The sequence below is a fragment of the Sorex fumeus genome, unplaced genomic scaffold (assembly GCF_029834395.1).
Source record: "Sorex fumeus unplaced genomic scaffold, SorFum_2.1 ptg000012l, whole genome shotgun sequence".
Taxonomy (NCBI): domain Eukaryota; kingdom Metazoa; phylum Chordata; class Mammalia; order Eulipotyphla; family Soricidae; genus Sorex; species Sorex fumeus.
Genome location: NW_026606069.1, coordinates 213,878 through 228,680, shown reverse-complemented (window position 1 = coordinate 228,680; position 14,803 = coordinate 213,878). Strand labels below are relative to the sequence as shown.

General features: G+C 43.4%; 1 protein-coding gene across 1 annotated transcript; it reads left to right on the top strand.

Annotated features, from left to right (window-relative positions):
* Positions 1-7,726: 7,726 nt before the first annotated feature.
* On the top strand, positions 7,727-9,139 carry LOC130020428 (tripartite motif-containing protein 75-like). The gene has a single exon (XM_056111039.1). The coding sequence runs from the start codon at positions 7,727-7,729 to the stop codon at positions 9,137-9,139; it is 1,413 nt and encodes a 470-aa protein (XP_055967014.1).
* The last annotated feature ends 5,664 nt before the right edge of the window (positions 9,140-14,803 follow it).

Below are 14,803 nucleotides of genomic sequence, written 5' to 3'. Positions count from 1 at the left end.
TCTGATTGACTTCACTCAGCATGAAATCCTCTATTTCTATCCATGTTGTTGCAAATTGTATGATTTTGTTCTTTCTTTGAGCTATGTAGTATTCCATTGTGTAAATATACCACAATTTCTTAATCCAGTCATCAGTTGTTGAACATCTGTGTTGTTTCAATATCTTGGCTATTGCATTAAGTGAGGCAATGAACATAGGTGGGCATATATCCGCTCAGTGTAAGGTTTCTGTGTTTTGGGGATAGATGCCAAAAAGTGGCATTGCTGGTAGTTCTATTCTTATTTATTGCATTGACCTCCATTTTTTTCCATAAAGACTAAAACAGGTCACATTCCCACCAACAGTGAATGAAGGGTATTTTCTGACCACAACTCCACCGACATTGGCTTTTGTCAGACTTTCACTGTAATGGCAAAACAGATTTCTGATTATGTTTTACACCCTCTTTTCCTTTAGAACAAGAAAGCAGGTCTTTTTAATATCTGAAACCCTACCTAAAGTGATTCTGTTTTCTAACATTGAACTTACTTCTTAAATTAAGCTTGTGTAGAGGTGGTTTCCAGGTTCATTAGATGTCAAAAAGAATTGTGTTGCTTTTGTTTTTTAATGCTACATATTTTGAAAATTGTTTTGGAAATTTTAAAATGCATTTTATTATAGAAAGTTCTTAATAGTCTGCCCACAATAGTCCCTCAGCATGAAGTTCCCTTTATTTTAAAGACAAAGCAATTTAGTACATCTTGTTTTCAAAAAACTGCCTTGCGATGTTGGGCTGCATCTTCCAAGTCAGTCCAACATGGATGGTGCCCTCAGTTTTCATCTTCTAGAAGGAAGCCTTTCCACGATGCAGCAAACTGCAGACTCGAGATGACATTTCCTTTTGCTGTTCTGGACCTCCTTTTACTAATAGTACAACCTAAAAAAATGCAAACACTAACAAAACCTGAACACAGCAGCACAGAACAGCACGTGATCATTCCGAGAACAACCAAGTTCTGAAGTCAAGGCTAAGAGACTTTCCTTGCTTCTGTGGTTCTAGTAGAAAAACCTCTGTATCCTCCCTGTCAAGATATTGTCTGTCATTCATCCCACAGCCTGGAAGAAGTCAGACTTTTTATTATTTTCTGACTCATTTGCATGTTTATATTTTTTGTGTTTCGTTGTTTGGAGGGCCTACCTTATGTGCTCAGGTCCTGACTCTGTGCTCAGAGGTCATTCCTGGCAGGGCTCAGGAGACCATAGAGAGTGCTGGGAATTGAACCTAGGTCAATTGAGTAAAAGGCAAGCACCTACCTGTTGTCCTATTTCTTTGGCCTGACTTTGTTTTATCTTTATTACAGTTCAGGTCCATTGTTTACAATAGTATTAACATTTATTATACAAAGTCACTGTATCCTACCACCCCCAAAATGCCCAAGGTAACTGTCCCTATGTAATTTTTTCTCTTCTCTCTCCTTCAACCATTTAGTAGTCTGAGTTTTGCAATCCAAAGCCAAGGACTTGTTGTTCCTTGATGCTGTATCTAACTTTGTTTTTTCCTTCCTGTATGCCACAGCTGAGTGATGCCATCTGGGAATTCCCTTCTCTCTCTGATTTATTTTGCTTAAGTATCAGTGAGTGGTGGCCGACCCGAGTTCGATTCCTCCACCCCTCTCGGAGAGCCCGGCAAGCTACCGAGAGTATTCGATATGCCAGACACAGTAACAACAAAGTCTCCAATGGAGACGTTACTGGGCCCGCTCGAGCAAATCGACGATCAACGGGAGGGCCTTTACCTTACCTTTACCTATCAGTGAGGGGCTGCTGCAGACTCTGTGCTCAGGGTCACTCATGCTGGTTTAGGGGACTATGCAGTTCCAGGAATTAAAACCAGGCCTCCCACAGGCCACTTCACTCTATTGGTTGACCTCTCTATCCCTCTGTCTGCAATCTTCATAACCATTTACTCCGTGACCGAGCAAATTCATAGGTTCTGCAATTGGGACATAGACATCACTGGTGTACTATTATTCCATCTACCATGTACAGAAAGGTACTTTTCTTTCTTTCCCCTCGAGATATTTCTAAGTAAGTTTTCAGTCAGAAGTATAGCTTCTCTCCCCCGCCCCCCATGCAATTGTACAGACAGGGAGAAAAGAGGTGAGGCAGATTTAAGTAAGGTAAGACAGACCTGTGTTTTTATGTGAGAAGTCAGAAGCTCACTGCAAAATTTTCAGGTGGGGTCGTCTTACTTTTTTTTTTTTTTTTTGCGGCAGGGAGGGTGCACACCTGGTTGTGCTCATGGCTTACTCCTGGCTCCATGCTCAGGGATCTTTCCTGGTGGTATAGTGCAAGAGATACAACCACGGTTGGCCACATGCAGGACAAATGCCTTAACTCCTCTCCTGTCTCTCAGGCTATAAGCAGTGTTTTGGTTGGAAAGGGACAGTGAGAAGGAAAGGAAATGCTGGAGGCAGAGAGAAGTCTTCTGATAGATAGCAGGAAGCTAGCATAGCACTTGGGGTGGAATGATCCTGGTTAGATGTAGCTAACCATATAGGCACTCCCCTGCCCTAGAGAAGGGCCTGGAGCAGTACGTAAATGCTGAGGATTTCCTGAACAAGAGTGAAGGACTGACAGGAAGGAAAGCAAGTAGTGGTTTTGATTCCCTTTACTAGGAGGTAAGACAGGGGAAAGGGATTTTTCCCTGACTCTTCAAGTATCAGTTTAACAGGAAGATCTAATATATATATATATATATATATATATATATATATATATTGGACAATAATACCTCAGAAGTAGAGTAGACAGAAAAATCTTGCTTACTCTTTTGATCTCTAAAAAAAAAGGTGCTGGGGATTAAACATGCAAAGCATATGCTTTCCCATTGAGTCACAGTGCCCTATTCCCTTAAGAATTGGCTTATTCTAATAAAATAGGAAACTAATACCCAAGAGAGGCAAGATTAGTACGAGGATGTTTGCTCTATGGCTTGGAGGCCAGCCACACATGCTAGGGGGAAAGGGAGCTCAGATAGAGAAGGGAGCATCAAATAAAGGGTGTTGAGAGGATCCTCCCAGGATGGGAGATGCATGCTGAAAATAGACTATAGACCCAACATGATTGCCACTCAATGCCTCTTTTGCAAACCACACCACCCAGAAGGAGAGAGAGAACAAAAGGGAATACACTGCCACAGAGGAAGGGTGGGATGGGGGAAGGGGGGTGGGAGGGATACTGGGACCCGTGGTGGTGGAAAATAGGCACTGGTGGAGGGATGGGTACTTGATCATTGTATAACTGAAATCCAAGCACAAAAATTTGTAAGTCTACAACTGTACCACATGGTGTTTCACTAATAAAAATTAAAAAAAAGAAAAAAGAAAATGTCATGAGATAACGTAATAAAATGATCCCAATGAAATAATTGAAGTAGGACGTTATCACCTATGGACAAAATGCATGTTTATGAAGTATTTGAAGACTTCATTTCACCTAGCCTATTTTCTAACCTCTATATATTAAAGCTACTATAAAACAAGAATAAGAAATATAAATTCTCATATACAATACCAAATTATTTTTTTAACTAGTATATAGGGAAAATATCCCTCAGAAGTAGGCCAATTAGTTTCTTTCTCTCTGGATTTTTAATTACATAATATTAGGAAACCAAAAGATACATTATGGTTACATTATTAAAGATTATAAATTTACTCAAAATTTTAAAATAAGCAATTACTCTTCATTTTAAAACATTCATACCAATTTAACACTTATTGGGATTTTTACTTTTAAAGTTTGTGAATCTTACAGTGTTTTAATGTCTCTATTACCTATATGGTGAAAAATTAAAAACTATTTGAAGTTTAAAAAAGAAAGAATTGGCTTATTCTGGGGCTCGAGAGAAAAATGCAATAATGGGCTAAAGCACAAGCTTTGAGTGCAAGTATGCTGCCCCTCCCCCCCAAAAAAAAACCCGAAACAAATAATCATCTTAATTCAGAAACCTAATCCAAGTTGCCAGCATTAAGTGGTTAAATTGGGTTTTATGTGCTCCTAAATTAGAAATTGGAGGGGTGGGGGATGGGGGTACGGTAGAACTTCGTGCTTGGCTTGCATGAAGTTTGGTTTGGTGCTTGGCTTGCATTGGTTGATCCCTGACACCCTGTATGGTTCCCCAATCCTGCCATGTGTATTGATCCCAGAGCGCAGAGCCTGGAATAAGCCCTGAGCATAGCCAGCTGTGATTCAAAAACAGCAACAAAATTTCTGGTTTAAGGTAAAGTTAAAATATACACAAAAGTAGAATGACCCTCATGTAAATGGTTACAAATGTTTCCATCTCAAACACAGTCTTCCCCTACTTCTAATGTCAGGCACATTTCTGAGTACCTCAGTATGTAACTCTAAAGCATAAAAAGAGCACAGGTTCCACAAAGATAGGTTAAGTGTGTAATAAATCCCTAATTAGCTAGTGTCCACAGTTCAAATTCTCACTTTTCCTTTCAGCTGATTTTCTTGAATCATAGAGAGAATGACAAATTTGTGACTGTCCAAAAATTGGGATTTATAAAGTTTAGCATAGAATTTCGGGCCGGATCGATAGCACAGCAGGTAGGGCATTTGCCTTGCACATAGCTGACCCAGTTTTGAGTCCTCCGCTGCTATCTGAGAGTCAGGCAAGCTGCCAAGAGTATCCCACCCACATGGAAGTGGCTGGCAAGCTCCCCCGTGGCGTATTCTATATGCCAAGAACAGTAACAAAAAGTCCCACAAAGGAGACTTTACTGGTGCCCGCTCGAGCAATTCAATGAACAATTGGAGGACAGTACTACAGTGCTACAAGTATCAATGAACTGGGTTCTGGGGAGCATGTAAACTTGCTGCTCTTCCTTTGACTCTGGGTGAAAATGTCAAGTGACCATTATAGATCTAGAGTTTAAGACCAGGTTTCTAAGCAGGAAGTAGAAAAGCACATAAATGTGGGCCTCGGAAGTAATACAGTGGTACCATACATGTCTGGACTATGTGAAGACTTAGGATCTAAGGTGACTAGAAAGAATATTTGGAATGTAGTGTTGGGTCATTACTGGTGGCGTCACTGTCACTGTCATCCCATTGTTCATCAATTTTCTCGAGCGGGCCCCGTAACGACTCCATTTTGAGACTTTGTTGTTACTGTGTTTGGCATATTGAATAAATCACGGGTAGCTTTCCAGGCGTTGCTGTGAGAGCAAGATACTCTTGGTAGCTTGTCGGGCTCTCCGAGATTGGCAGAGGAATTGAACCGGGCTTAGTCAGGCCAGCTGCGCATAAGGCAAATGCCCTACCGCTGTGCTATCGCTCCAGCCCACTGGTGGTGGTAAGTGTTTTATTTTTAACTTATTTATTTTTAAATCCAGACACAGCTGTGCTCAGGGCTTACTTCTGGCTTATACTCAAGCGTGACTTCCGGACCCTTTGTGATGCTGGGGATCAAATCCCACTAGGCTGTAGTACTCCAGCACTGTCCTCCCGTTGTTCATAGATTTGCTCGAGCGGGCACCAGTAACATCTCACAACAAATCGTGAGACTTGCTGTTACTGTTTTTGGCATATCGAATATGTCACAGGTAGCTTGCCAGGCTTGCCGTGCGGGCCAGATACTCTCAGTAGCTTGCCAGGCTCTCCGAGAGAGGCGGAGGAATCAAACTCGGGTTGGCCATGTTGGCTGCATGCAAGGCGAACACCCTACCCGCTGTGCTATCACTCCAGCCCTAATTGGCTGTATAAAAACAAATTCCTTACTATGTAGCTTAGTCCTGGATCTGCACTCAGGGATTATTCCTTGCAGGCTCAGGCAGGAGACCATAGTGGGTGACAGGATCAAACCTGGGTCAGCGACATGGAAGGCAAGCACCTTACCTACTCTCCAGCCCCCGTTACATAGATTTGAAAGGAAACTACTGTTACAGTTCTTGACTCTAAGTATTAATAAATATATACTTATCAGTGCTGGATATAATCATTTAGCATAGATATTGATAACTATTTTTTCTTGTTGTTACTGTGTCTGGCATATCGAATACTCTTGGTAGCTTGCCGGGCTCTCCGAGAGGGGCGGAGGAATCGAACTCGGGTCGGCCATGTTGGCCGCGTGCAAGGCAGACGCCCTACCCGCTGTGCTATCTGGAGGAAAGCTGTGAATATTGATTGAGGGAAGTTCACATTGGTGATGGGATTGGTTGTTGGAACACTGTATTGCTGAAACTCAACTACGAATGACTTTTTTAAATCACGGTACCTTAATGAAATTTTTTTAACGAAGATAAAAGTTGTTTTAAAGTGTGGACGAACGGAACTGGAGAGATAATACAGTGATTAGGGCATTTACCTTGCATGAGGCTGCCTCGGGTTTGAGTCCTCACTATACCATATAGTCCTCAAGCACATCAGGAGTAATCCTTGAGTGAAGAGCCAGGAGAAACACCTGGAGAAGAATCAGTGCTATTTTTGAAAAAGCACATATATTAGCTGACAGTCGGGAACAATTTTAACATGTTAGAGAAAAAATGATGCCACTGCAGAATCTAAGGAGAAAATGATATACCTAGGTTCCCATCCCTGGAGAGAGAATGACCATTCAGCTTAGGTCTAAGTTTAGTCTGTTCGTTCCTTTTTCTTCTATTTTATTGTGATCCCATGGCTTACCCTGTTTCTTCCTCAACAAGGACAAAATTAGGAGGATTAAGAAAGATTTAGGGAAGAATTTACAGACTGAAATTAGATTATGCATATTAACAAAGATCCCACAACTCACCTTGATCGATTTATTAGGAAAGTATATCCCAGTCCAATCAAAGCTCTGAAAGTCCACCAAAAGTCCCGCCCCCCACTTTCTCCCTCCCTCCCTATCCATCTTTCCTGGGTGGGTCTCTAAAGAAGAGAGACCCAGTCAGTGAACAGTACATAAATGCTGTGGATGCTGTCATGAGCAGACAGTGTGTGACCTCCACGACCCTGCAAGGAGAGTCAGATCACGCCATCATCTAAGACTGCCAGCTGAGGTCCCCCTCGTGTGAGTAGAAATCAATGAGGGGATTTGCAGTTATTTGGGGCTAAAGCTTAACTCCTATGGCTTCTTTATGGTGCACAGAGTCTAGACAGTACCTCACAGAGGATCTGATATTAATGTACCTTATACTAAGCCCCAGATGTTAGTTTTCATCGCTGTGATCTAGCTGGAGTTTCCCACTCCACATTATGGAGGTGGAATACTCCAGAAGCTCTAGTCCGTGAGTCTCTTCAAGGTTGGTGAGACTGGAGGTAGTCTGGGAGAAAGCAGGCAAATAGGATAATCAGAGGCTCATTAGAATGGGAGGAAGCTGGCTCTGGAATGGAATGATCCCATCCCTTCTTAGGAAGCGTTAGGAATGACCTCATCTAATCATCCCCAGCAGAACTTATTAGCACTGCACAGTAATGACAGATTTTGAGTCCAGAGAGATATTGAGATTGACTTCTCTTCAGACCCCCCAACCATCTACACTCAATTGCTCAAGGTATGTGAATATCGTTTGAGAACCCAACCCTGAGACCAGAGATGTGCTGGGTCATCAGAGGGCAACCCTCATTGAGAGAAAAACATAGTCCAGGACATAGGTCTAACTGTGTGACTCTTTTCTGGTAGGAGAGAATCCAAGGAGCCCCTATCTATAAGGATTGCCTGTTGACCCATACCTGCCCTTCCCACACCCGAGGATGGAGGAGGTGTCCGCTGTCCTGGTCAAAATTCAGCCAGAGTTCATCTGTCCTGTCTGCCTGGACTACCTCAATGACCCCGTCACCATCGACTGCAACCACAACTTCTGTGACTCCTGCATCCGCATGTCATGGAAGGACCTGCAGGACACATTCCCTTGTCCCGTGTGCCGGCGGACCCACCAGGAGATGCGTATCACTGGCAACGCCCAGCTGGGCAGGCTTGTGGACCTGGTCAAGCTCCTGCACAGCTCTGGGAGCAGCGATATGGCGCGGGCAGAGGAGAGAAGATGTGAGGAGCACAGGCAGGGAGTGAGCCTCTTCTGCGAGGACGACCGGGAGCCGGTGTGCCCCCTGTGCGCCCAGGGCCCTGTCCACCAGGGCCACCACGTCAGGCCCCTGGAGGAGGTTGCACATCAGTACAGACAGAGGCTCCGTGGCTACATCGAGTCCCTGAAGACACAGCTGGCAAAGGTGGAGAAGCTCTTAGTCATCCAAGAGAGAAAGCTCCTGCAGCTGAGAGAGGAGGTGAGAATGCATAACAGTCAGTTGGCCTCGGAATTTGAGCAGCTCACCAAGTTTGTGGAGCGTGATCAAGAGGCAGCGCTCTGCAGGCTGGCCAAAGAGGACAAACACCTGCAGCAGCAGTTCAGGGCCAACGTCGCTCTTTACTCAGACCATATTTCAATGTTGAAAGACCTCAGAAAGGAGGTGGCCGAGCGGAGCGTGATGTCCGATGAGATGGTGCTGAGGAGGGTGAAGGTCCTGAAGCAGCGCTGGGAGGGCCTGGAGCCACCAGCCATGCAGCCCCTGCGCTTCAGGCCTGTGGCCTACAGCCTCCCTCTTCTGTGCTCAGTGCTCAGCAGCATCATCCGGAGATTCCGAGAGCGCATCAGCCTGGACCCCCACACGGCACACCCCAGCCTGCGCGTGTCCCAGGACCTCCAGTCGTTGACCTGCGTGAGGAAGAGGTCCAAAGGGGTTGGGGACCCCAAATCCTGTGATGGGACCGCCCAGCTGGTGGTCCTGGGCTGGGAGGGCTTCGCCTCTGGCGGCAACTACTGGGAGGTGCAGGTGGGCGCCAAGCCCGAGTGGGCCATGGGCGTGTGCTGCGTCCCCGCTTCAGCCCAGGCCCCGCGGCCCTTTCCAGCTCCCAAGAGATGCTGGACGCTGCAGCTGCTGGACGGCAACTACTTGGCTGTGGGCGCGGGGGCCGTGCCTCTGGCTCTCAGGGACCAGCCAGGGGCCATCAGCGTTTACCTGGACTGGGATCTGGGCCAGCTTTCCTTCTACAATGCAGCCAACAGATGTCACCTGCACTCATTCACAGAGCCCTTTGCTCAAGAGCTCAAGCCCTACTTCAGCGTGGGGAACGATTGCGCCCCTCTCTCCGTGGGCGTGGGGAGAGTTTAAAGGGAGGATAATCCCTTGGGTTTATTTTCCCACTCTAAGTGGAAAACTGTTGATATAACCATGATGAAATGGTTGCATAGATACTCATATTTAGGGGCAATGAAGGAGCAACGTTCTCTTTTTTAGTAAGTCCTTGTATATAGAAATAATTGTACCCTTATTTGTTGTAAATAAAACAAAAAAATTTTAAAATGTAAAAGATAATTCAGGTCTTCTGTGCAACAGTAAAGTATTTTGAAAGCATTGCAAAAGTTCACAATTGTTATTATATAATACATTATCTGTGAGGTTGGAAGATTTGACTTTCATCAATTTTGATGTTACAGAATCAATGTTCACTAATTTTAATGATACCAAAAACATTACTTTTATGAAAGGAAGAATGATAAAAGATTTCCAATTTTTTGGAAGAATATGTAAGTATGATATTTAACTAGTGGCTGACATTTCCACATAGACAAAAAATCTGAATAGACAGTACACCCTATCTTTAATTCTGTGTGGTGGAACTGTGATTGCCTATTTTGTATGTTTTGAGGGTTTTATATCTAATATTATTTTATTCATATTGCATATACATGCATATAATGAGGTTAGTTATAAACCTTTTTTTTCTTTCTATTATGTTTTCTGCTTTTTTTTGTTTTGTTTTGTTTTGGTTTGTTTTTTCACAAGCAGGTTAGGGCTGACTTCCAACTTCATGCCTAAGCAAGGATCACTCAGGGGACCAAATTAGTTTCAAATAGTGTATTCCTCATCTCCTTCTGAGCCCACACTATAGGCACCTTTAACGTTCATGTTTATACTAACATCATCCTGAGTACAATATCACTGTCACTGTTCTCCCATTGTTCATCGATTTGCTCGAGTGGGCCCAGCAACGTTTCCATTGTGAGACTTGTTACTGTGTATAGGTAAAGGTAAAGGTAAAGGCCCTCCAGTTGTTCCTCGATTTGCTGGAGCAGGCCCAACGTCTCCATTGGAGACTTTGTTGTTACTGTGCGCTGGGAGCTTGCCAGGCTCTGCTGTGCGGGCGAGATACTCTCGGGAGCTTGCTAGGCTCTCTGAGAGGGAGAGAGGAATCGAACTCAGGTCAGTGATGTTGGCTGCATGCAAGGCAAACGTGCTACCCGCTATGCTATTGCTCCATCCAAATATTCAAAGTATAAATTTTAATTCTCTCCTATGTTACTGTGTGCAGAAACTGACATAGCATTTTTTTTTTTTTTTATGAAGCAATGGAGCCACCATGCGGAAACTGAATAGGCGGAAGCAGAGAGAAATGTTAGGCAAAAAAGGGCCAAGGGACTCTTGCTGACATAGAAATGAAAACTGAGGGGCTGGAGATACAGTACAGTGTTCCAACACACTTGTCTTGAACATGGATCCCAAGGCTTCTCCAGAAGTGATTCCTGAGCCCAAGAGCCAGTAGTAACGCCTGAGCTTTGCTGGGTGCGGCCTCCCAAAAATTCAAACTGATTCCTGGTCTTGCCGTTGGATTCATTTCTTAAACATTATAAAAGAGAGAACTCAAAAAGTCTTCCAGAGATTTCTAAATTTTCTCTTCAGCAAAATGACTATCAAAGATGTAGAGACTAGAAAATCAAGATTTTCGGTATAGCAGCTGAAGTTCTTTAATTTATTAATTTATTTATTCTGGTTTTGGGGCCACACCCAGCGATTTTCAGAGTTTAATCCTGTCTCTGCACTCATGAATTACTCCTGGTAGTGCTTGGCAACCATACGGGATGCCAGGATCAAAACCTGGGTGGCAGTGTGCAAGGAAAGCTCTCTACCCATCGTACTATTTCCTCAGCCTTTGGTGAGATTATTTTTAAATCAACTAATATCTTTCACCTATTAGGTGGAAAGCAATTTTTCAAAGACCTCTAGGCAACAGGAAACTGCTGGTTGTGAAGAGAGATAAAAGCTGTGTCCAATTAATAATTCAATGGGGGCAAAATGAACCTCCTGACATAGACTTTCAGATTTCACTTTCTTCCTTAGCAATAGAATTCAGTGCAAATGAAAACATGCATTTTAGCACAGCACAATGACACCCGGTACTGGTTCAATCCTGAGAGATTCTTCTGTGCCTCACCACTAATCAGAAACTCAGAATATCCTTTTAGCTCTTGTTGGTTCTGTCCTCCTACCTGGGGGAGGATCCGCCACACCTTAAAGAGTGTCAACAATGTCCTAGACCCACCTAGTTGCCTATAAATGCCCTGCTCACAACAGAAGAGCACAAACTGCTATAAGCCTGGTGTCCTGTTGTCATCGAAGAGATCTGTCAGAGACCAGCCCTGAAGAAACGCAGAGCAAAGGTCCTTGAACTGTTCAAGGTAAGCAGGAAGACGTGATCACCTTGGAAGTGGATTGATCAAGGGATTATAGTTATGGGAGATGGTCTGTATGGATTCACAGATGGGTCTTGTACAATAAGGTTGGGTGGTACGGGTGGGGGTGCTAATCTGGTCAGAAGAGACTGAAAGTAATGTTAAGTTGTCACAGGTCAGGAACCAAAAAGGGATTGGAAGTGGAACAATAATAACAATAATAATAATAACCTTTCCATAGGACCCACAAGAAATTGGAGTTAGCTCAGAAGTGTTCATAGAATGCTTTTAAAAAGCATCTTTGAGTGTCTGGAGCGATAGCACAGTGGGTAGGGCATTTGCCTTGCACGCAGCCAACATGGCCGACCCGAGTTCGATTCCTCCGCTCCCCTCTTGGAGAGCCCGGCAAGCTACCGAGAGTATTCGATATGCCAGACACAGTAACAACAAAGTCTCCAATGGAGACGTTACTGGGCCCGCTCAAGCAAATCGATGATCAACTGGAGGGCCTTTACTTTTACTTTTACTTTATTATGATTTATTGACATTAAAACGGGTTCTATCCATTAATTATCAAAAATTAGAATTTACGCATGAACTAATGTGTGGTCTGAGTTTTGCTTGAAAAGGCTGAGAAATAGAAAGCTGGAGTTACATTTGTATTGGAGGATTTGTTGTGGTTATCATAATAGTTTTGTTTCATCTGCCTAAAATGCTGTCTAGTAATATATTAGAGCTCACCATTATTGTGTTGCCCCTCTTCTAACCAAATCAAATTTTATCTTACTCTTTTCTGTCTTTTCCCCTACATTTCAAATATCTGAGATTTCTTATCTTTTTCTTCCCTACATTTCAAATACCCGAGTTATCAAAATTTCTGAGTCTACAATGTTACTTCAGGGATTACTCCAAATATCCCTGACCTCCTATTATTGTTTTCACTCTACGTTCTTTCCACTCATGGTTCCTGCTTCTTAGACCCCATATCAAACTTCAAATGGAGAGGAATTCATTTTGGTTAGGACCATAGGGTGACAGTCAGGGCTAAACCTCTCTCTTACACATCACTGACTGCGTTCTCCCCAGAATCTGCCTACATTCACCAATCTCTAAGATCCAAGATGCTTTTTATATTTTCTTAATTTTTAATTTTTTTCTTTTTGGGTCACACCAGGCAATGCACAGGGGTTACTCCTGGCTCATGTACTCAGGACTTGCTCTTGGCAGTGCTCGGGGGACCATATGGGATGCTGGGAATTGAGCCCGCGTCGGCTACGTGCAATGCAAACACCCTACCCGCTGTGCTATTGCTCCAGACGCTCAAAGATGCTTTTTAAAAGCATTCTATGAACACTTCTGAGCTAACTCCAATTTCTTTTTTTTTTTATCATTTTTTTTTATTAGTGAAACACCATGAAGTACACTTATAGACTTATAAATTTTTGTGCTTGGGTTTCAGTTATACAATGATCAAGTACCCATCCCTCCACCAGTGCCCATCCTCCCCCACCACGGGTCCTAGCATCCCTCCCACCCCCCCATCCTCCACCCCCCCCCCCCCCGTCCCACCCTGCCGCTGTGGCAGGGCATTCCTCCCTGTTCTCTCTCTCTTCTTTTGGGTACTGTGTTTTGCCAGAGAGGCATTGTAACTCCAATTTCTTGTGGGTCCTATGGAAAGGTTATTATTATTATTATTATTATTATTATTATTATTATTATTGTTATTATTAAAAGGAAGGCTCGTAGCAATTAGATGCTCAATGCTACATTATCTTATATTACTTTTTCTGTCAGAATAAATGCATTTGTATGAGAAAAATGAATTAAATGAGTATTTGTTAGAGCTTGCAAGAAAATTGGAAAAAGTGTTCAGTTTACTTAAGGAAAGTGAGTAATGAGCATATATTTTCTTCTTACAGCTCTGTTACTGGAGGATTGAACTATATTCTGAGAGACTTATCTTCAGAAGACTTATATTCCAGGGCCAGAGTGATAGTACAGCGGATAGAGCATTTGCCTTGCATACAGCCGACCCCCAGCATCCCATGTGGTCCCCCAACACTGCCAGGAGTAATTCCTGAGTGCAGAGCCAAAAGTAACCCCTGAGCATTGCCGGGTGTGACCCAAAACAAACAAAAAGAAAGAGCCAAAAAGAAAAGAAAAAAACATTCTAAAAGATCTATCTTCAGAATACTTATATTTTAAAAGACTTATTTCCAGACATCCTTCTTCCAAGAATGGCTTTTTCCGCTTCCCTGGCCGAACTCCAATCAGAAGCCAGCTGCCCTCTCTGTCTACATAACCTGAGAGACCCAGTGACTCTAGCCTGTGGCCACAACTTCTGTGTCTCCTGCATTCAACAGCGCTGGGTTGACCTACAGGACATCTTCCCCTGTCCTGTCTGCCTTCACCACTGCCCTGACAGGAACTTGACGAGAAACAACCAATTGTATCACATCACTGACATCGTTAATCAGTTCCCCATCAGAGAGAATAAAAGGAAACGGCAGGAACAGAAACTATGTGAGAAGCACCAGGAGGTCTTGGACATGTTCTGTGAGGAGGACTCTGAGCTCTTGTGTCCCCAGTGCAGGACCGCCCCTGACCACCAGGATCACTACCTTATCCCTGCTGAGAGAGCTGCAGTGAGTCAAAGAAAGAAGCTCAGAAGCTACATGGAGCTCCTGAAGAGGAAGATTGAAACCACTGAAACGGATTGTAAGAAACAAATTTCAAAACTTCTTGAAGAGAGTCGGAAGGTGGAACACCAGAAGACAGAATTAGATTCTGAATTTAAAGAATTCATATTTTTCTTGAGAAGGGAACATTTTGCAAGTGATGCCAGATTAATTAAGGAAGAGAACAAAGAGAAGGATAAACTCACCGAAAACAAAAGTTATATTTCAAGTCACATGGACACACATAAAAATCTTCTAAGTGACGTAAGAAAAAAGTATTTGCTGCCCAACCTAGAGTTGCTATCCAGCATCAAAAGTATTCAAAGTCAGCACAAAGACTTAACCCTCCCAGCAGTCTTTTTGTATAAACTCAAGACAGAGAGTTTAACCCTCCCTCCACATTATTTTGGTCTGCACACAATGATCAGCAAGTTCCAGGTAGATTTGACACTTGATCCTGAAACTGCACATCCAAGTCTGATTATCTCCAAAGACAGGAAAAGTATATCTACAACAAGTCTACCGCAATTTCTTGACAACTCCCAGACATTTACTCCTTACCCAGCTGTGCTCAGCTGTGAGGGCTTTGATGGGGGCAGGCATTTTTGGCAAGTAGAAGTCACAGGGGTTGGTGAATGGTCCATAGG

What these genes read in the sequence shown, in the direction of transcription:
- LOC130020428 (XM_056111039.1), top strand. Translation starts at nt 7,727, where the DNA reads ATGGAGGAGGTGTCCGCTGTCCTGGTCAAAATTCAGCCAGAGTTCATC.